The sequence below is a fragment of the Dipodomys spectabilis genome, unplaced genomic scaffold (genome assembly GCF_019054845.1).
Source record: "Dipodomys spectabilis isolate Male_0828 unplaced genomic scaffold, ASM1905484v1 ptg000265l, whole genome shotgun sequence".
In the NCBI taxonomy this organism is placed as follows: domain Eukaryota; kingdom Metazoa; phylum Chordata; class Mammalia; order Rodentia; family Heteromyidae; genus Dipodomys; species Dipodomys spectabilis.
The window spans coordinates 25792-49527 of record NW_024870942.1 but is presented as its reverse complement, the minus strand read 5'-3'; the positions used below and the strand labels follow the sequence as shown (position 1 = coordinate 49527).

Here is a 23736-nt window from a genome sequence, read left to right as displayed (position 1 = left end):
TTCTCCTAAGAATGTCCTCCTCTGTTCTCACTGTATGTAAATACTGAGAGTCCTGAATAATTTATCACATCCCAGTTCACTATAAGTGAATTTTCCCTTTGATTCTTAGCAGGTGAAACTTGTTGCCCTCAGGAAGTGTCAAAGACCCAGACATGAGTCCAAGACCCACCATTAATAGCTCTATGATAGCAGTCCCTCTAGTCCCTATAAATTTTTAAAAATTTATTGTTATTACAGACGTGATTTACAGAGGGATTATAATTACATGAATCAGCTAAATGAATACATTTCCTTTTATACAGTGTCTTCTGTTCCCTCATTCTTTCCCAGTCTCTCCTTCCCATCTCCACCCACAAGTTCAGTTCGTTTAAGCAGTGTCCAGTTTGCTCCACTGCTGTACTTTTCCACACTTTTCTCTCATGTTCTGTACCCTCCCAGCAACCCTCTGGAAGATAAACACTTGAATACATCATGCAAAAAAAGATAAACACTTGAATACATCATGCACAAGGAAATGAAGAGAGAATCATTAAAAATAACAAAATTAAAAATTAAAGAAAAAGATTTTTGTTTACATATATTGGAGTTCTTTCAATATACATAAATTTTATGTAAATATGAAGAGGCACATAGGCATTGTGTTGAGCCTTTGTGTTTCTCTCTTAGAGTATCTGATTTTGGTCTCACTATATGTGAGTATCTAGAATTCTGTATAATTTACCATATCCCAGTGTATTTTCGATCAACTTCTGCATATCAAAGAGAACATGTGCTCTTTTTGTCTGTATTTGGCTTACCTCACTTAACATGATTTTCTTCTAGTTCCATCAATTTCCCTGCAGATGACATTGTTTTATTCTTTATAATGACTGTGTAAAATTAAATTGTGTAAAAGTATAACTTTTTTATTCATTCAACTATTGTGGGACATCTGGGCTGTTTCCATATCTTGGCTTGATTCTTATCTTTCTATTATAATTTAGCTCCTTCTTTGGCTTTGTACATTTACAATTAATTCCTTAAGTCCAGAGTTTTCCCTATGATATATCTTGAAGTATTTCTTCTTGGATCATGTCTACTATGATTTCTGTATGCTTCTGTCAGGTGGGTGAGATCTCTCTTTTGATTGGGGAAGTTTTCTGTTATAATTTTGGAGTAAGTTTTCAATGCCTTTAGTTTTAAATTCTTTACCCTCATCTATGCCAACTATACACAAATGTGATCTTTGGCTAAATCTGCACAATCTGGATTTCCCTTTGGCATGTTCTGAATGTTTTTGTCCATGCATTTGATTTATTGTTCTATTTTCTCTGTTTTATTCTCAACTCCTGATACTCTGTTTTCTATTTCCTTTCTTCTATGGCTTATATTTGCAACTAGTTTTCAATAGCGAAATTGACCTTTTTATGCTTCCAAGCTCTTTGTTGACTTCAGATGTCAGGGTGTTAATTTTATCTTTTAATGAGGTGTGCAGCACTTCTATCTTTCTCTCCATACCTTTGTGGACAACATATATATTATCTTTCATTTTCAACTTGTATTCTACTATTTGTTTTTAGATACCCAACCATGTTTCTCATCATTACTTTAATGGTTCTTTTGTCCTCTATCTCTTCTCCTTCACTCTTTTTTTTGGGGGGGTGGGTCTGGTCGTGGGGCCTGAACTCTGGACCTGGGCTCTATCCTTCAGCTCTTCAGATCAAGGCTAGTGCTCTACCACTTGAGCCACACCACCACTTCTGGATTTTTTCTTTTTGCTTATGTGGTGCTGAGGAATCGAACCCAGGGCCTCAGGCATGCAAAGCAAGCGCTCTAGCACTGAGCCACCTTCCCAGCCCCTTCTCCTTCACTCTTACTGGTTCCTTCCCTGGATTTTTGTTGGCTTTGGATTTGGATTGCTGTCTTTATTATTCACTAAATTTTGTAATCTTTCCCCATAATTTATTCATTTGGGTTCAGAAATTGCAGAGGTTGTTCAAGTTGCCTTGAAGTGTCATGGTGGAGTGTGAGTTGCTGGATGGATTTCTGTCAGACTTAGCACTTGCCAACTTTCAGCTTTGGATGGTACAAATGGTGTAATGTGTCCTGGTCAGTTGTTGGGGCTCTGTACTGTGTGAGGTGGTATGGTGTCTTGGCCTAGGTCAAGGCTAGTAACAGGTTCCCATTATGTAGCACACAGCAGTGTAGTGTCCTGGACTTCTGTGTCTGGGGTAGGCAGATTCCCCCAGCCATGGTGGGTATGTCTTCCTAGTCTGAGCCCTGGACTGTCATCTCTTTCCTGAGGGGATGGGTGCAGCCTTTCAACACCCAGACCTCAAATGGGAGGGAGGGGTGGCAGATTTCCACTATTTGTTAATAGGAGGTTGTCCCCACCTGAGTCTCAATTGGGACAAGCATGGACCTCAGTGCAGGGAGATTGTCTCAGTTGGAATCCTGGTCCGGTGCTCTCTCAATTCCAGGACTGTTATCTACTTCTCACAAGGTGAAGTGATGTTTTCAGGTCTTTGGGACCTCCAAGAGTCTTGGAGTAGGTGGGTTATTGTGTGTTGGGAGAGGGAAATCTTTCCTACTCAAGTCCAGATTGGAGTGCATTAGGTCCCTGCCTGAGTCCTGAATTGGGACAAGCATGTGCCTTGGGCACGATGGGTTTCCACATGTTGGTGCCGGGAGATTGTCCCAAATCAAGTCCCTGACTGGTGTCCTCTCAAGTCTTTGACTGGCATCTACTTCCCGCAAGGAGGGGTGGTACTGGTTTCGGACCTCCAGGGTAGGTGTGAGCTTCAGAAGCTTCAAGATGCTACAGGGAAGTTTGGGGGAGAATCTCTGTTGTCTTTTAGCAGATCAGGTTTTTCTGCCAGCATCTAGGGCTGTGTGGTATGTAAGGTGCTAGCACACAACCAATATTGATCTTGCAGAAGGGGACTGTGCATGGGTCTGGCCCCTTTGCCCTCATCAAGCATGGGATGAGGGAAGGGGACTGTCCTAGCACTCTAGGTCACTCCCAGTTCTGGTGTCCTGTGGGAAGGATTACAGGCAGGGTACTTAGAGTTCCTGACATTGATTTTGAGCTGACTGGCAGCATTGTGGTGAAAATTTTCTATGTCTGGATGCGACAGTCTCATATCGCTGATCTGAGCCATTGTGTGTAATGATCCAGGCCTCAGGCAGCCGCGGGGCCACTCTTGCAGTTTAGCCAGGCTGTGATTTCCTATCTGTTTATATTTTCCTCATTGTGGATCCCTTTTTGAAGTGTGTGTTAGGATCATTAATCTCTTTTTGATCAGAGAGAACTAGGGTGAGTCTCTTGCTTTTCCATCATCTTTTGCTTTAGAAGAATTTTTAAAAGGATCATTTAGAAATTAACCACTAAATTTGGATATGCACCTTAACAATTATTACAGAATAAACATTGAGTAGATACAATATTATCTTTAAAATGAACAGAGTCAGTTTATTTATTAAAATTTAGGATAATAGTAGGTTTTCTAAGCATGATAGAAAGAGTAAGGGAAAATATTGATAGATGACATTTGACAGAAATTTAAACTTTTGTACAGTGTCAATGAAATTTTGAAATACCATCATATCCACATCCCTGGTTCTGACGTTGCATAACATACTGTAAGTGACCTTCAGAATTTTAGTTCTACAAGTTAAGAAAACCATAGATTACACCAAAGAAACATTCATTCTAGAGAAGTGGTAGACTGTAAAGGTCCATGGTCATATGTCCTAACCCAGGGAAATTCTTTGGCCACCAGCCAAACTTAACCCACCTGGGAGTCAGGTATATGCATCAAGTCAAGAAGCTGGGAGCCCAATATGAAGTGTGGTAAACTACTGCGCTGAATTGATCATTTGACCTCTGAAAAGTAAACCATTTCTCCTAAGAACATGTCTCCTATTGCCACAGGGAAACCAAGAAGAATGAAATAAATAGGCTGAGACCATCTGTCCTTTAATAAAGACTATAAGCCTGTCAGAGAATAAGGAGATTTGCTTCATTTTCAACTGGTACTTCTTAGTACTGCTGGCTGCAGTACTCTGCTGACTTTATAGTTGCTGGCCACAGAGAGAACATCTAGGCTTTCCTTCCCCAGCCTATGTGATTAGAACCTTAGGAGGGGAGATAAGAAAGGGAAAGAATTCTAAAGTACACACTGGAGCTTCATATGGGTCAAGGATAGTCTGAGACAATTAGCAATATCAGAAAACCAACTTTCTTAGCCACAACACCAGAACATGCATTTTTAAGTTGATAATTTATATAAAAGCAAAGATCTCACAGAGAAAGATATATACTATGTAATCCTAAACACAATTAAGTGAAAGGAGAATTTTGTAAAGCTGTATCATGATCTTGAACATGAAAATGCTCTAATGAAGCATATAGAGAATAGGACATATATAGGGTGGCACCTTGCTCTCATTTCTATCTACTTCCTCTGTATTGGAGAAGCTCATAGCTCTCATTATCTTCACATCTCCACGAGGAATGATAAATGCTAACTGAAGAAAGGTATAACTTCTGTATGTGCTAATTACTGATCCTATTTTAAGGGACAGGATTTCTTATCCCATCATGTAAGTCAATTCACAATTTGGAATTATATATACATATATACTCTGCATCTAATATTCTTATCCCATCATGTAAGTCAATTCACAATTTGGAATTATATATAATATATACTATGCATCTAATATATATATATATATATATATATATATATATATATAAAATTTCTTAAACGTGTCAGAGTAAGTGATACTATTTCCTGGTTTTGTATATCATGATAATATTAATGTAAAATCTGATACTATGAATTTTTGTAGCCAAGATTTATTTTCTTATTAACTTTGTTACTGTGCTTTAAAAGACTAAATGTTCATTGGTTATATTACATTTTATCATAAATTAGTGTGACTTAAAGTGGAATGCCAATGAGTTTTTCCCTGCATTTCTGTATTATCATAGATTCATTGAAGTTAAAGATTTTATGTGGAAATTATTGAAATAAGTGAAGGTAAAACAAGGTTACAATTGATTGACTTTGATTATATATATATACACATACATACATATGTATGTATATATACACATGTATATATACATACATATGTATGTATGTGTATATATTATATATATGAGAACTACATTACAGTAGGCTCTGTTAGCTAACAACTGTAATTATAGCTCCTCAAGATCTAAGGATCTGGGCCAGAATCTAGTCCAGGCAGGAAAGTCCATGAGATTCCTGCTTATTTTTAAATTAAATTTATTATTATGTAGTTGTACAAAGAAGTTTCAATTCTGTAAGTAAGGTTATGAGCACAATGCATCTTGATCAATGTCACCCCTTCTATTGTTTTCCCTCATTATTCCCCCTTTCCTCTCTACCCTCTTGTTAAATAGTTCATTTTTACATAATGCAATTAGCTATAATGACTATGTTTGCCCTCTTTCCCTCCATTTATCTTACCTTGCAAAATGTGTCTCCAATTCCTGATATTTACTTTGATAAACAGTCAATTAATTGTTCAGAGGACTGAACACTTTTGGATTCCTCCTCTGAGTACACCATTATTTAATTTCTGTGTATATGTATACAGCCCTGTATATATTATCATGCATGGTTGTACTTTATACCTTGCTTCCACATGAGAGTCTTATCTCTAGTTAATCAGCCAAGCACCAGAGTTGAAAGTGTGCCTCAAAGGGCAGAATGCCAGTCTTCAGAGAAAAAACTTAGCAAGTATGTCAAGCTCTAAGTTCAAGCCTCAGTAGGGGAAAAAAAATCCCTTTCTTTAAAACATTCAATTATTCTAGTGCCCTGCCAAATTACTTTTAGTACATGTAGCTAAGATTAGAAGCCTTACTACTTTGTAGCACTTGAACATATTTCCCAGTCACATGTTGGGATATTGCACATGTGGTAGATGTGATATAAAACTGTATTAGACATAAAAATACATGCAGTAGACCTGTGCATCTCTTTCATATTTATCATACTTTAGTGTTGAAAAAGAAAGAGGAAGGACACTTTTAAGGACAATGTTCGTGTTTACAGCCTTATTTCAGTGACAGTTGTATGGGTATTATGTGAATAGTCCTCAAGATTCAGACATTAAATGTAAGTTTTTGATATATTCAAGAATTAAAAAAATTAAATTAGAATGTAAAGATAAAACTGAAAAATAATCCAATCAGATCAGTAACATAAAAATTAAATATTTTACAATTCTCTTAAAGAAAATTTTCAATCAAACCCTCCCTGCTATTGATCTTAATTCCCATGGCATCCAGAACATAGTAGAATTGCTCTGTCCTGACGCTTATCCTCTAGCTCAGGCGTTGTATGTTCTAGTAGGTTTGGGTGTAGTTGCAGGTATGTGGAAGCATAATCACCAGACTAGGAGACTCTGATGTGCATATAAGTACATGGACTGGCTCTACTGAGATGCACTGTGAATCTTCCTTCATCTTTATCACCATTGGTGTATGTGGACACCAGAATCTCATGGCCCTTCCTAGCCTACTGTCTGTACCACCTAAAGTTCTGAGAACCACTGTCTGTACGAGTGTGGCCAAGTGAGGTGGTAGCTCCCTCTGGAACCCTCAGAGACTTAGAACTCTGCTCTACCTCCTTCTGTTGATTACTCACCCCATGCAGAAAGACAGAGGTCACACAGTGGTTTGATAGTGGATGCTCCCCAAATCTAAATTAGCTTTACATGGGGGTAAGAACATTCATGTTTTTCCTCACAGGTCTGAGATAGACAACAACTCCAAAAACATTAAACTTCATGTTCTCAGCTCATGAGAAGTCACAGGATCACTAGTATGACACAAAAGACTTATATCATTCATTCCGAGGACCCAGCTTGTAAATGTAAAGGGAAAGGAGTCTCATTCAGATGTAGTTATTATACTTTAGGAAACACAGTAGAAATCTGCTCTACCAATTAGAAAAAAGAAGTTTTTTCTTTTTTTAAAAAAAAATCCTAGTTTCACCAACAAGTTTTTTTCCTTTTCTCTCACCTTTAGAAGTATGGAGGTTTCTTCTCTGAGACAATACTACCCTCTTATGATCACCCACTCATGTTCAAAGAAATAATCAATTTGCACTATTCTTGTGTTCCATTTTAAAAGTAAAAATCCATCTTCAGCTTAAATTAAAATGTATGAGACTTTTCTCCCAATCAGAAGGTTGTTTCTGTTTGCATCAATTTATATATCAGAAGTTAGATCTTTTCTAAGTAAGAGCATTGATTTACAAAAGCCTCATTTCTGCACTAACATTCATTCCTAATACTTCTATTGTAGAAATCTGGTGTGAATCTTGGGGTCAAGGAGCACTTTATATTGCAGAGCTCTTCTCTGTGTCACCTCAGGAAGTTCCATGTCATTCCTCATGTCCATTTACTAAAGAAATTTCCTATAATTAAGAATCTAATCAAAACAAAATGGCTTAAAATTTAGGTTAACCAACATGATTTCTACTCATAGTCTAAACAACATTTGTTTTTATTTCATATTCAATTTACAAAATAATGGATTTGTTCTCTTCTTCTATTCTTACTGGTTTAGAGGTAAATACAATAACAAAAGATAGTGTTTGGATGTCATTTCCTTAGCTTCATGTACATATTTGTCAAAATAAAGTCTATTGAAAATAAAAATGGGTTTGTTGTGACATTTTCATGAATTCATACAATGTATTTAATTCATTATCATTGCACCAGCTCTTACCTCCCCTCACTGCCTTTTCCTTACTAGTAGCTCCATTTCTACTCTTTCATTTTTCTTTTATCTAGAATCCACATATGAGGGAAAATATGTAACACTTGTCTTTTTTAGTCTGGGTTATCTCATTTAACACAATTTTCTTCAGGTTCCTCAAGTTCTGAAAATGTCATGATTTTATCTTGTCTATAAAAGTGCTATATTTTCTTTATTCATTTGTTTATTGCTGAGCACCAAGGTCGATTGCACAGCTTAGTCAGTATGAATTGGGTAACAATAAACAGTGTGTTCAGGTTCATCTATTGTCTGCTTACTTTCATTCCTTTGGGCATATACCCAGGAGAAGAACAGCTTGATCATATGATATATCTATGTTCAGTTGTGTGAGGAATATTCACAGTGATTTCCATAGAAGTTGTATTACTTTATATTTCCACCAACAGTGCATAAGGGTTCCATTTCCCCTCAAATTCTCACCAGTATTTGTTGTTTTATGCTTTCTTTCATAGCTATTCTTAGTAGCATGTGATGGACTCTTATGTATTTTTGCTTTAAAGAATATGTTTTTACAAAACTGGGACTAATCTTGGAATTGTTCATTCAGTTTTCTACCAATGACACACCTTTTGGGAAGGGGACTTATTTAGGTTGATGCAGTAGGACTAGAGCTGACTCCAATGTCTAGTCTTTCAATATAACTACAAAACAAGATTTCCTCACTTTAACCCCAAGACCAGGCCTGGATCAGAATTGTGGGTCGGGAACACTGAGCTGCATAACACAGAAGTAGGAAACTGATTCTGCAAAATGGGAGGCCGGGGTATTGAAATAACTGAAGCCTTTTTTATTTCTTAGCAGTATTTTAATATTTTTTGATTTTGTGTTTCTTCTGGTTACTAGAAATTAACTTCAAAGGCAGGAGAGTCTACCCAGGATACTACAGACATTAATGGCAGTTGAAGGCTGCTCTGTCTTAAGAAGTGCTTTTGAGAATGGCAGGCATTCTTTCCTGGGTCCTCATGAACATAGGGCTCTGCTGAACATACACACAGCTGCCCACCCCATTTAAATGGAAATCACACAGAGGAGAAGCATTAGGTTCCTTTTGACATGTTCTTTTTGGGTAGTGTCTCAAAATGAGCACAATAGCCCCACCATCCAATGTGAAATTCCACAATATAGAGGAGGTTACCATAATCTGCTTGTTTTATTGACTTCTGCAAAGCCACCTTCTCACAGCACAGCTGACACAGGATAGGATGAATGAGACTCCTAAAAGCTTCCACATCTTTCTCTCCATCAGACCAGTCTTCTTCAGTTCACTACTGAACAGCTAAATATGGTGATGTCCATTTCCTGTTTCCTCTGACATTTGTGGAATTTTGGATCAGGAGGTAAGTGAAGGCACACACCTAAGACTGTGCTGAAACCACAACAATCTGAAGGGCAGATGTTCAGCTGCCAAACCTCTGCTGTCCCTCAGTTTGTGCTTAGCTCCCCCTGTGGTTTCTGCCACTGTGTCACTCACAGCACAGTAGTACACAGCCGAGTCTGACTCTAGGACTGCAGCTTTCTTCAAGTGGAAGGAGGTGTTTTCTCTGTCATATCTGGCTTCAAATCCTTTATAGCTTCCCTTCTCATTGGCTGTGATGGCTTTCAGGAGAAGCTGGAGACCATCTCCAGGATACTGGACATACCAGAAGAGATAAGTGTACCCTGTTGCTGTATAAGTGCAGTCTATGGTCATGGAAGCCCCTTCCAACACAGATATGCGGCTTTCCTTCTGGGTCACCGATATTCCACAAGTCCTTCCTGGAGGAAAAAGAGATCTGTGTCAGTCTGGGAATAAAGTTCTTAGGTAAATTTTAGGTAAAGATTTGGTTGAGAGGCGGGGGGCAGAGGAAAAAAAGAAAAGAAAGATTTTGTTGAATTTGTAGTAGAAAGCGTCCAAATTTTAAAATTGATTTTACTTACCAACTATTAAGAATATTACTGTCATTAACCATGGAGACATTCCTTCTAGTGTTAGGAAAATATGTTCTCTATTCTTCAGTGAAAGAAACGTTGAAAGTGATAGAGAAACAATGTATTTAAACTACTATCTCCACAGGAAATAAGCTTGTGTCAGGTAGCTGCTCCCCCTGGTGCACAGGGCCTGAACTGGGGCCACTGTTGATGGTCTCCCAAAGTCAGATGTCCTCCTCCCTGACCTAAGCTATCAGTCATAAACCAGTCTTCAAGTATTCTCTGTTAATTTATAGGAAAAAAATGATGACTTCTAAAGTGTTTTATTTATTTCTTAGAGAAGAGCAACCCAGTATGTGTAGCTGAAAAGACACCAATTGCCTTGGACACTTTAACCCAGGCCTTTCTTGCCTCATGTTTCTATTGTGGGCCACCCTAACCATTGTAATGTCATGGCAGTGTTTTGTGCTGAAGTTACAGGAAGTGATAAGAGGCTATATTAGTACTGATTCTGTGTTTATAGCATTGTTTTTCCAAAACACAGAAAATGACTGAGATCCTAGGTGCCCAATGCATATTTGTTAATTGAAACTAAAAATGAATACGTGGACTTTGGTTGAGGTATCACCAACAGTTCTTGAAATATGACATTTGCTGTTTTAGAATAATTTCAAATTCAATTTTTTAATTTAATTTTTTTTGTTAAGGTGATGAGCAGAGTTGTTACAGCTACATACATAAAGTAATGAGTACATTTCTTGTCGAACATTGTTACTCTTTTTCTTGTTTTTCTTCTACTTTCCCTTCTCCCACTCCCTACCCCACAAGTTGTGAAATTCATTTCCAAGTTATTGTCTTGTATTGCTGTTGCATTGGTTTGCCTTTTTGTGTCACCATTTTGTTGTTCCCCCTTCCTTTCCCCAATTCAGATATACATATATGCAATACACAGTGTGACATAATGAAATACAGTGACAACAGTGGATATACCAGAGGGAAAAAATGAAAGAAAAAAGAAATAACTTCTCATAGTGCATTAAAACAATAGCAATAAAGAAAAACCTCTTGTTTCACTATCTTGGAGTTCATTTAACTTAGCATCATCTTATATGGTCATGTGTACACAATTGAGCTATTATGATTCTCTTCTAGGACTATCCTAGACATATACTAATTTTCAAATGATGGAAAGTCCCAATTCTGGAAATAAGGCCACCAACTCAGAGCAAAGAGTCCTTATTGGTTGCTCAGCAACTATACCCCAGTATTTGGGATGTAAGGTGCAGTGGCAGGCCCTTTTTCCCAGCAGAATTTTAAAGGGAAAACCCACATGCAGGTGGTGTTTGTCAAAGCAAGCAAGCAGATTTACAGAAGCAAAGCATAGTCTTGAACTGCAGAACCAGAAGCAAATCATAGCTTTGAGTTGAGGTAGTATAGATTAAATCTCAAGACATTAGAAACTCATTCTCATGGTTAGGGGTGCACTGAAATTTTCTTTACAGAAATGTTTTTTTAAATCATAAGTGCTGGCTGATAAAGCAACTCAGTACAGCTGGTGATAAACCTCAAGTTGTTAGTGGTCTTCAGTAATATTTGTGATAAACTGCAAATTTGCCAATCTGGGAAACTTGAGTGAGGGAGCGATGTTCTTTTGCTTTTTATTGAATATAGAAAAACCTTAGGCTGACTACTGGCCATATGACCTGGAGTTTCTCTCTACAGAGGGGTTCTGCCTTTAATATTTGGTCCTATTTCTGATAAGTAATAATTGTGTTTGGTCATTGATTTTACAATGAGGGAAACTGTGCAGTCTATGTTTCTTAGGGTCTGGCTTACTTCACTTAATATGATTTTTGTAAGTCTTTCCATTTCCATAAGAATGATACTTGTGTGTAAATAAGTGACCACAAAAGTGCTAAGGAATACTTTATTACATTAGTTAACAATTTAAATGTATTTGCATTATAATTTTATTGTCCACATAAAACCTACAGATGTAATAACTACATAATTTAAACATTAGTTCCTATTTTTTCATTTTCTGAATCTTTATTGTAAATTTAGTATTTGTTTCCTTCCAAAATTATTAAGACTGTTAATTAAACTGTATATGATATGTCAAAATTAAAAGGTTAGTTAGCAGAGCTCGCAAGTAATCTTTCCAAATAAGAATGAGTGTTCTAATTGTCTCTAAAAGCTTTAAAGTATAAATAGAAATATTCACATGGGAGTTGGGATTAAAATGTGCAAGTTCAAGCTCCTTTTGTTTGTCTAGTTTTCTTTTACCTGATCCCGTAGTTATGCACTGTGAATGTCAAAGAAGTAAAAAATATCTGAATTGTTTTATCTAGAAAAGTTTCTGAATACCAGAATGAGATCGAGACATAGAGTCAATCAAACTAGAATGTTTTATTTCTCCATGTGAGGACTACTCTCCATCATTTGGAGGACAAAAGTGTGGCCCTGAAATCTAATAGCTCAGGGAATATGAAGGCATAAAACACAGAGGCCACTCAGGTGGTCAGTGGTAATTTTGCTGTCAGGAAGAAAGCAAATTACAAAAGCAGAACTTGCAGTCTAGCAGTTAGTGATCATAAATGGTGATTACAATTCCAATAATCAATCAAGACAAAGTTATCATCCTTGATCTTCCCTTTGTTCTTCTAAAGGGAGATCCCACCTTTCAAGTTTGGCCTTATTCTTATTTATCAATAAAAGTTAACTGTAAAGGGTCAAGTTCCATGTTTTAGTATATTTGCTGAGCAAGCGTAATCATAAAAGCAGACATTAGGATATTGGTGGTTAACCTTTCAGACTGTTGACTTATTTTTACTTGCTCTGCAATTCTGGACAAATGTCAAGCCACAGATTTTTCCTTTTTCTGAAGTTTGCACTTATTAGTTTTAGGTCTTGGAACTTAATTATCCCAGTGAATTTTCCTTCTTCCTTAATCTAATTAATATCATATCTGCTTAATGTAACCTGGTCCTAACACTAATTATGCCAAAATTTAAATACCAAAATATAATGACATGGGAGCAAGAAAATCCACAGAGACACAGTTAAAGAAGACAGAAGAGTTTTATTAGACAGTCTGCAACTGCCCTGTCCTAGGCGCAGCTGCACCTCCAAGGGGGTTAGTCCCCGCCTCGCTTTTTCCTCCTTCCTCCTTCCTCCAAGCCTCCCCGCCCTCCACAGGCTTCTCTACTAGCCTGGGTCTCCTTGGGCCTCTCTGCCAGCCTGGTTCTCTGCTGACTCCTCGGCTCTGGGCAGGCCTCTCAGCTCTTAGCAGGTCTCTTGGGTTTCCACAGGCATTTCGGCTCTCCGTTGGCCTCTTGGCTCTCCACTGGCTTCTCGGTGCTGCACAGGACTCTCTGCCCATCTGGGTCTTCTCGGGCCTCTCTGCTCTTCACAGGCCTCTCCATTTACACAGGCCTCTCTACCGGCCTTTCTGCTTTCCACAGACCTCTATGCAGGCCTCTCAGCTCTGTGCAGGCCTATCCGCTGGCCCAGGTCTCCTCAGACCTCTCCACTGGCCTGGGCTCTCCTGCTTAGGCCTCTCCACAGGCCCGGGATCCTCAAGTTTGTCTGCTTTCCACAGGCTGCTCTGCTCTCCATAGGCCTCTCCACTATCCTCAGGCCTCTCGGCTCTATGTAGGCCTCTCTGCTGTACTCGGGCCTCTCAGCCAGCCCATGATTTCCGCGGGTCTCTCCACCAGCCCCAGCTTTCCTCAGGCTTGAGAGCACAAGCTCTGCTCCACTCTGTCTCTTGCAGCCTCTTGCAGGGTGTCTCTAAATATTAAAAAAATAAAACTATAAAAAATTGTTAAAAGTAAGTAAATAGCAAGTGAATAAAGAAAGAAAAGTAAGTAAATAAACAAAATAATTTAAAATTATAGGGATTTTTTGTTTATTTGATTATTTTTTTGGTTAAAATGTATGCTAGCAAAAAGTGACTTAGCTACTCCTGAATATATCCATCGTTGAAAAGTGAAAGTCTGTAACCCAGACTGGAAAAATTTAAGCAATTGAATCCATATGGGATGGTTTGACATCAGTTACTTCTTACTCCACAATTTCACTGGCAAGACCAGGTGACCAGTTGTGGGAACCAGGCAGTGCCAGTTCTGTATGCTTTTCACAGGATGGCAGCCAAGCCTGTTTCCTGATGTTCAGTTTCCAAAGACTTAGAGAAAGAAGCTTATGATTCTAGAAGAAGATTGTAAATAGATTTAAGATTTAAGTAAGAAACTTATGCCTGGATAGCTTTGGGTTTATATATCCCTCTTCCTTTCCTCTACCTTCCAAATCAAATTGTCCCAACATGACACAGAACTACAGAACAGAGAAAATGTGGAAAATCAGTCCTAGATTTTTCTGGGAGAATATAGAGCAGGTAGGGATGATGCTGAGTTATAAAAGTCAGTACAGCACACTGGATTTTACAGAATCAAGCATCTGCAGACAGATGCTTGAAAAGTCCATGTGATTTACACAATATCACTGAACATTGCACTTATTTTAACCTGATTAAGGGGGTAAAGTTAAAGTCATGCATCTTTCTCCACAATTTAAAATAGTCTGTGAGTTTTCCTTTAGATTTTTTATCTTCTGTTTCCCAATGCGGTGCTTACAATGAAAGTTCAGTCATCAACCAACTGCTATAATTCTTATTTTAGGACTTGAAAACACGAGGTTGGCACTGGAAGCAGGATTGTAGGAAATGAAGATTCTGGATTAAAGAGTAATGATAGAGTTCAGCAGGCTATGTAAAATGCTCTTTATGTTATCATCAAATGCTCCTATAAGAGAAGTAAAGGACAAGGGCAGAGAAAGCAGATTGCACTCTGTCTCATCATGGTGTCTTCCTGAGACCACATGTTTTGGGGTAGGATTGGTAGGTTTCAGACAAATTTGTAGTATAGAAATTGGACTTTTTTATATTGTACAATAATGCTACTAAATGAAACAAGTTTTCCTTTCATGTTGAGTTTTATTACACTGTAGGAACTTGACAATTTTTGAATAAATTAATATACATACAAATATATTTTGCCCCGGTTCAGGGTCTTGAATTCAGGGATTGAGGGCTATTGCTGAGCTTTTTTTGCTCAAGACTAGTGTTCTACTGCCTGAGCCATAACTCCACTTCCACCTTTTGATAGTTAATTGCAGATAAGAGTCTCACAGACATTATTGCTTTGGCTGGCTTTTAACTGTGATACTCGATCTCAGCCTCCTGTGTAGCATGAACCATCAGTGCCTGGCATAAATACGATTAAAAAAATTAAGCTTTATTTTCTGCTAAAGCTCAAATTAATTTCTCTCTCTCTCCTTCCTTCCTTCCTTCCTTCCTTTCTTCCTTCCTCCCTCCGTCTCTCCCTCCCTTCCTTCCTTCCTTCCTTCTTCCTTTTTCCCTTCATCTCTCCGTGTCTCCCTCCTTCCCTTTCTCTCTCTCTCTCTCTTTCTCTTCTTTCTTTCTTTCTTTCTATCTTTCTTTCTTTTCTTTTTCTTTCTTTCTTCCTTTTTCATTTTGCCTACCATGGAGTATGAAGACCTGCTCTTAGCATCTTTTGTTCAAATCTAGCACTCTACCACTTGAGCTACAGCTCCACTATCAGATTTTAGTTTATGGGAAGTAAGAGTCTCACAACCATTCCTGCCCAGGCTGGCTTCAAACCATAATCCTGAGATCTCAGCCTCCTGAGAAGCTCGGATTATAGGAATGAGCTACTGTTGCTTGGGAAAACATTTTCTTACTAGTAATAAAAATACCATTTTTCTGAATTAAAATTAGTAAGATAGTTGGTATTTATTTTTATAGCCACCAAAAAGCAATAACTTTGTTGAAGATAGAAACAATACAAATTTCAAACTAAGTTGCAGTTACCTCTTGGAGCAAAGACACACCCCAACACAAATGACCCTTTATTTAATATAGTTACCTTGTTAATTCTATTATAGCATTTACAGTGTTATTACTACTATTTTTCAGCGCTCTAGACTGTCTTTGGTCTCTACACATTTTCTTATGATAAGACCAAATCTTTGTTCTTAACCTCTGCATGTGTTCCATCAACCTCTTTCTCTTCACCCTCATACAATTGGAGGCTGTGTGTTTTCTTGAATGTTTGAGACAACATCACCTTGAACTTTCAATTTCTCATGAGCTGCTAACTGTTCTTCTGAGATAAGTCCTAAATCTTGGCTTTCTGGAAACTACATAGATATCAGAAAGTGGCCTCTTGTAGACATCTGGTTTTGTGATGACAAAGAGGGCATTCTTGGATTTTCAGAAGGTGACTCCCATAGCTCTAGTAACTCCCGTAACTTGTCAAAGACCCAGATTGAACATAGCCTTTAGTTTCTTCTTTTTACTCCAACTCTGTTTTGCTTTGTGGGCTGCATATTGAAATGCATAAAGCAAATGTAAAACTATTACAGTGTAAAGGGGATTATTTTAGGAAAAGGGGACACCTTACACACCCATAAAAAGTGTATTTTCATCTGGAGAAATCCACATGTCCTGTGAGAACCGTAGCTTACCAATGATTTATGAATACAAATTCTTCAATACAAGTAACCCTTCTCAGAGAAACTGAGCTCTTTGATGGTAGAGGTAGTATGGTGTCAGAATGTAGCCTGACATGACATTTTGTACTTCTCATTGTTGCAACAGGTCCACCTGAATCCTTAAATGACATGTTTGTCCCCGTCTCCTCCACATGTTATACTGACATCAAATATAGTGAAAGCGGGGGTTACACTGTGGGGGAGGGACATACAAAGCAACAAAGAAATAATATTATAAATGCGTTAGAAACACATGCATGAAAGAAACAAAAACATTAAAATACATATTTGAGGGTTCGTTTTCCTAACATCACATTCTCTGACTTTTTCCGCTTGACTCATACCTATACTAGATATTGCAAATAAGGGAAACCATGGGACCTATGTTTCTTTGGGCCTGGCTTACTTCACTTAATATAATTTTTTCCAAGCCTTTCCATTTCCTAACAAATGGGGCAATGTCATTCTTTCTGATGGAGGCATAGAATTCCATTGTGTATATATACCACATCTTCTTGATCCATTCATCTACTGAGGGGCATCTGGGTTGGTTCCATATCTTAGCTATGGTAAATAATGCTGCAATAAACATAGTTGTGCTGGTAACTTTAGTGTGGCCTTGTTTGTGATCAATGTCGGTGGGGGGGGAGGGGGGGTATGATTGGGTGGGGGGGAGGGGGGAAGCTGGGAAGGGAGGTGAAGGGTAAACAAAGGAGGAGGCTGCAATGCTTGGTAAGAAATGTATGCATTTTCCTGCCCATATAAGTGTAACCCCTCTGTACAGTATGTTCTCAAATAAAATAAAATTAAATTAAAAAAAAAAAAGAATGTAGCCTGAGCATGGGTCAGTTCACATAGTATGCCTATTTATTGTTTGTTTTCAAATAATAGGACTTGGCATATACTAGGCAAACAATCTACATCTCAACCTAAACCCTTAGCCATTTTGTTTTGGTATGTTGGTTAAGAGACAGACTTTTACTAATTTTTTTGCAAGCTTAGCTTGAATTGGTGATCATTCTGTATCCACCTCTTGATAGCCCAGGACTAACATGATGGTGCTAAAATAAGAAATGTAGTAAAATATTGAAAATCCATCTTTATTTAAAACCATGGGTGTTACACACCATTTATTCAGTATGTTCTAGGTGGAGTTAGATCAACTCAAAACCAACAATGCATGCAATTTTTGCTCTTTTTTGGGCTGTATTTCTGACCTTTCTTAGCCAAGTCTTCCAGATTAATTGGAAGGCAAAATGGCACATTGCCTTTATAGCTACTCTTGGTTTTCAGTCCTCCATCCAGAACTATATATTTAACTTCAAATATTCAAGGATACAATTTTTAATGATTCTAGATTTTAATAATTTTAGATTTGACCTATGAATCTGGAGACATATTTTCTTATTGTGATAGTTTTTTCTCAACTGCAGCACCTATACTACAGTCTTGGCACCTTCTGTCTGAGAAAGTGGTATTCTTTTTCCTTGTACCCTACAGCAGGTGGATGTCAGGCAACCCCTGAGTTTTGTTGTGCACCTCTCTACAAAATTTCTCTCACTGTGTATTGTTCAATGCACAGAAATATGCAGTGGAATCCTTCAGCCGTGAAGCTGAGGTGACAAGCTTTGACGATGTTTGCCTTCTATAATATCAGTGAATAGTAACCTACTCTTGTGTTTTGTTGGCTGTAAGAGTACTAGAGAACAAGGAAAGTACTATTCTCTTTGCTGGGCTTCTAGTAGCAGAAGACTATAATTACCCACTCTCATATCATAGGTACAGTACAAGACCAAAGTCACTTTTTCTTGCTTGACATTGCTTGTTGGACCCGAGTTACCTTCTGGGTAAAAATGAACAGTGAGGGAAAAAATACAATCAGAAAGTGTAGTGGAGCTCAGTACTGGAAGCTCACGCCTGTAAATCTAGTTACTCAGAGGCTGAGACCTGAGGACTGTGGTTGTAAGCCAGCACAGACAAGCAAAAATCTAGTACAGATGTGATCCAAGTTATAGTGTTCCAACCTTGAATGGAATAACTAATGGAAAATGAGAGGCCTTGAGTTAAAACTTGAGTACTGGCATGTACGCATAATCATGCACACACACATAAACACATGCACTTGTAAAAAGGAAAAAAAAAGAAAAGGGAATAAAAGAAATCAAGTTTAGGAGTAAATGATATGGATCAAAGAAATTGCACTTTTGCCTCCTGTTACCCCTTTTTCCCCCAAGGTCCCCATAATACATTTCCTCTTCCTAGTGCTCAGGGCATGCAGAAGGGCCATTTGCAATGCCCCACCCCTATCAGCCACGTAAAATCCATGACCACCTTCAGCATCTGGTGAACCACATGTGTGTTCTTCCTCTAATGTGAAATGTGTTCTATCTCTACTTTTTGGGCTCTGAGATCTGAGCTACCCTCAATGTGTTGCTGCTACAGGCAAACAGGAAACAGAGACTTCCTAGTGGAAGTGCTGCCTGAACATTTCAACCAATCCAAGTGTTTTTAGACTTAAATCACTCTTCCAATTTTTTTTTCATTTTTAAGAAGTTGTACAAAGAATATTCAATTCAACATTACATTTTATTAGTAAAATTCATCTTGATCAATGTCACTTCTTTTATAATTCTCCTTCCTTTCTCCTAACACCACCATTCTCTCAAGTTACATAGTTCTATTTTCATATATGTACATTGGAGTTAGGAGTACGTTTACCTACCTTTTTTCTCTTCATTTGTCTGCTCTACTTCCATTTGACCTCGCCCCCCCGCATAACACTGACAACACAAGTCCCAGCTTCCTGGTATTCTTGTTGTTAACCTGTAAGTTAATTATTCAATTATTCTAGTGTTATACCTTTGGAATTCTACCCTGTATAGACAATACTTTAGTGAATATGTGTATATGCCACTGCATATGTCTACAGACATAGTTGTAATTGAGATCTAACTTCCACATATGAGAGGAAATAAGTGTCCTTTGTCTTTCTGAATGTGATTTACTTCATTTAAAATGATTTTTCCGTTTCCATGTCCCTGCACATTAGGTAAAAAGTAACCCACTCTTAATCTTGGAGCCATTAAATGTGAATAAAGCTCAGGTCTATCTTGTTTGTCTAACATATTAGTTTTTCTTTACTGTAATTTAGAAACTAATATTAGGAACTCCGAGAAAATAAGATAATTATGGCTGCTGGTTTGGATTTTTTTTGACTGAGCTCTAATCTATTTATTATAATTTTCTCATTGTAGAAATAAAAGCCAAAGTGATGCTAACAGTGTATGCAAAATTACAGCTTCCTATGAAAAACAGATTCTATTCCACTGAATTATTGTCACTCATATGCAGATATAATTAAGTTAAATGTTCTGATATGAGAAGATTATCTTGGATTACTAGAGCCTTAGTGAAATCTTGTGGTTAGAAAGAGAGACTTGATAACAACAGAAAAAGAGATACTGGTGTTAACAAGCAGGCAGAGCTGGGAGTGATGCAGCTATAGACTGAGAAATGGCAGCAGTCCTATGGCAAGAATCTAAAGCTTAAATGTATTTTTGATCTGAGGTCCAGACTCTGTAGTTCATCAGACTCTGGATTCTGCCTCTGCATACTTGGGGTATAGAGTGTTGTATTTTTTCTTATATCATGTCCAGTCTCATCATAATAAGATCCAGAGTTAAGCCAATGAAAATTCTATCACCTCCTTTTGTAACCAAGATCTAAAGCAATAAATTACAAGCCCTGATTACATCTCACAACTTTAATCAGTCTTGGGAGAACTAAACAAAGAGCAGACTTGCTTCTGAGGACCAGGAGCTAGTTGTGTAGTGAGTAAAATGAGAAAAACCAGGTAGGTCAAGAGAATGTGCTACATATATATATGTACACACGCATACACAATGCAATTCTATGCCACCATCAGAAGGAATGACATCACCCAATTTGTTAGGAAATGGAAAGACTTGGAAAAAATTATATTAAGTGAAGTAAGCCAGGCCCAAAGAAACATAGTATCCCTTATCTGCAATGGTATCCCTTATCTGCAATAACTAGCGTATGTCTAGGACAAGTAGGAAAGGTCAAAAGCTATGTACATATGACTATATAAGATGATGTTAAGTGAAATGAACCCCAAGATAGTGACACAAGAAGTTTTATCTTTCTTGCTGTTGTTTCTAATGTACTTATAATGTACTATGTGAATTTTCGTTTCTTTGTATGTTCTTCCCCCATGGTATAACTCCTGTTTTCACTGTATTTGATTCAGGTGACTTGAATTTTGTTTTTTTTTCTAATTTGGGGAGGGGAAGGGAAATAAAATGCTGAAGTAAGGATACAGGATGACCCATGGTAACAGTGAGATGTACAAGACACTATGTTGAAAATGAACTTTACAACTTTGGGGAGGGAGGGAGAAGTTGGGGAGGTGTAGAGGGAAGGAACAGTAAGGGGAAAACAAAGGAGGAGGTAACAGTGCTCGAAAGGAAATGGACCTTGCTCATGTAACTATAACCCCTCTGTACAATATCTTTACAATAAAAAATATAAAAAACAGGTGAAGGTTTGGCTAGATATTTCTTCTTTGAAAACTACTATATGTGAATGACATTGATTACAAGAGTAAGTCACTTAACCAATAACTAACATACATAATTCAGCCAGAAAGAATCAACCAAATGTTCAATTATATTCATCCTTAAACAATTGTGGGAGCTCTTGAACCAAGCCTACATCTAACCAGAGGAGAAATAATTAGAGAATTAATTATTTATACAGCTTATTTATTTTCAATGATCTGTCAACAGCATTAGAAGATACACATTTTTAAGAAAATTTAGGATAATAAGTCAAAAGTTGAGGATAGGGCTGGGAAGGTGGCTCAAGGGTAGAGCGCTTGCCTTGCATGCATGAGGCCCTGGGTTCAATTCCTCTGCAACACATAATCAGGGAAAAAAAGCCAGAAGTGGCGCTGTGGCTCAAGTGGTAGAGTGCTAGTCTTGAGCTGAAGAGCTGAGGGACAGCGCCCAGGCCGAGTTTAGGCCCCATGACCGGACCCCCGCCCTCCCCAAAAAAGTTGAAGATAAAGCAGGAAATTGGTAGCAAGCTATCTGTAAATTAACTACTAGTCCAACTTCCTTTTGTTATCCACTAGTATGATACATGTTATGTAGGTACTAAACACATGCATAAAACTTTTCATATATACCAGAAATATAAGATGGTTTTCAAGGAATAAATTTAATTATCTTTGAATAAGATCAACTGAGATAGATGAATGGAAAGAAATGGTCTTTTAAAAATAAATTTTAGTATGAATTATTTGAGGCTTACAATGACGTTATTGGATAAATATGGATAGTAAATTGATTATTACATGTTTATCATTTCAGTCAGTTACTTTTTTGAGATTTGATATTAGATGTATTATAAAATACTTACTAGAGCAAAATTATAACAATATAATTTTCCTAGCTGTAAACCTTGTATTGTACATTAGATCTTTAAATTTGTTGATGTTGCATACCAACTTCGTTGTATCACTTGATCAAATGGTTCAAACAGATAATCTGGATACAGACTTCTCAGTTTTATATTTTGATGCTTTATTTATGTAACATATTTAGCATATAATAGAAAATCCAATAAAGTAACCTGAAACTTTCAACAGACTCAAACTCCATGCACAAGAGAAAGGTGATATTGATATTAAAGTTTTTGTATGAAGTTTGAATAGTTATTGTAAACTCACAGAAAATGTCTGGATTCCAAGATACCATCACTCTGGTTGCCAGTGGATCATGCATGTAATACTCAGATGGCTGAGATTTGAGGATCAGGGTTCAAAGCCAGTCTGTGTAGGAAAATCCATGAGACATTGATCGGCATTTAGCTACCAAAAGAGCTGAAAATAGAACTCTTATTCATATGGTTAGCCTTCTGTACAAAAGCTCAGGGACAGTGCTCTGGCTCTAAGCTCAAGATCCAGAATTGGCATGCAAGCACACACACACACACACACACACACACACACACACACACACACACACACACACACACAATCATACCCAGAACTGATGTCTTATATCTGTAATCCTAGCTACTTAGGAGGCAGAGATATGATTATCATGATTTGAATGTAGCCTGGGCAGGAATGTCTGTGAGACCACTTATCTCCAGTTAACCACTAGAAAATTTGAAGTGAAGCTGCATCTCAAAATGGTAGAGCACTAGCCTTGAGCACAAAGCTCAAGCCCCACAACTGACCAAAAATAAGAACCATTATTTATTACTTTTCTAAGAAGTCATTAAGTGCAGCTTTAAGATTGATGAAGCTAAGAACACACTTGGATTTGGCATAACTTGAGAAGAAGAGGAAGGAAGCCCTGTGTCCCATCCCCAAAAATAGCCCTATGCATTTTTCACCTCGTAGTATGTATGCTACTAATAAATAAAATAGGAAAATAATCTCTTCAGTAACAATCACTCTATTTTTGTTTTCACCTGTCAGGGTCTCCTTAGACCTAAATGTTTGTGTTTAGCTGCTACTTGTAAACAATTGTCAAATGTTATGCAAGAAGGTCTGTGGCAAAGTATGGGCTGGAGCTCCAGTCTTGGTGGCAAGTTTGAAGACAGGCTGCAGGTGCCTGGGGAGCAATGTGTTCTTGCTGCACAGAAGTAGACAGCCGAGTCCCCAGGCTGGGCATCTTTGATGTGCAGGAAGAAGTGTTTGTCCTTCTTTTTCAAAAACACAAGGAATTTGTCATTTTCAATTTTGTCCCTATTTGAACGAATGCTTATAATGAGCTGAAGACCCTGTCCTGGCTCTTGCTTGTACCAAAGAAAGTAGTCTGAACCACTGTCTGAATAAGTACAGTTGATGACATAGCTGTCTCCCTCCTGCATGCTCAGGATAGACGGACTCTGCTCCAGCTTCTCTCCTTGACTCACCCCTATGTGGAGAAAAAAAAAAAAAAAACAGAAAGGAGACAGTTGTCAGGTCAGTACTCTTCAGGACTGCCTTTTTCTACAGTAAGTACAGACAGCCTAGATAAACTGATCTCCTGGACGTCTAAACATCAAGTATTAATGTACTCTGGTTTCCCAAATCAACTTACAGTTCAGCTGCAGCCACAAGAGCAAGCATATACCATGAATCAATCTCTTCATATTTCTTCCCAATTACAATCACTTGAAGACTTATAATCTATAGTAAGGACAGCCTCTTCTGTCATCAAATTGTTTCCTTTTCTCTCTTTCAATTAGAGTGGTTTCTTGAATTGTCTACACAGCCAATAAGAAGACTTTGTTTTTACCCTTAACCTACTCCTTTAGAATCCACTGAAATAACCCCCTGCCTATTTCAGCTGAAATTTACTGCCACCTTGTGGTCACATCGTTTACTAGTATCGGTAGTTCACTTTTGAGGACTTATAGGCACTCAAATATAT

At 37.8% G+C, this 23736-nt stretch overlaps 1 gene segment (V, D, J or C); it reads right to left on the bottom strand.

Annotated features, from left to right (window-relative positions):
• Nucleotides 1-22017: 22017 nt before the first annotated feature.
• Nucleotides 22018-23524, bottom strand: LOC122125402. The segment is given in 3 exon segments: nt 22018-22139; nt 22790-23238; nt 23404-23524. Coding segments are annotated over 2 exon segments (498 nt in total).
• Between the last annotated feature and the right edge of the window lie 212 nt (nt 23525-23736).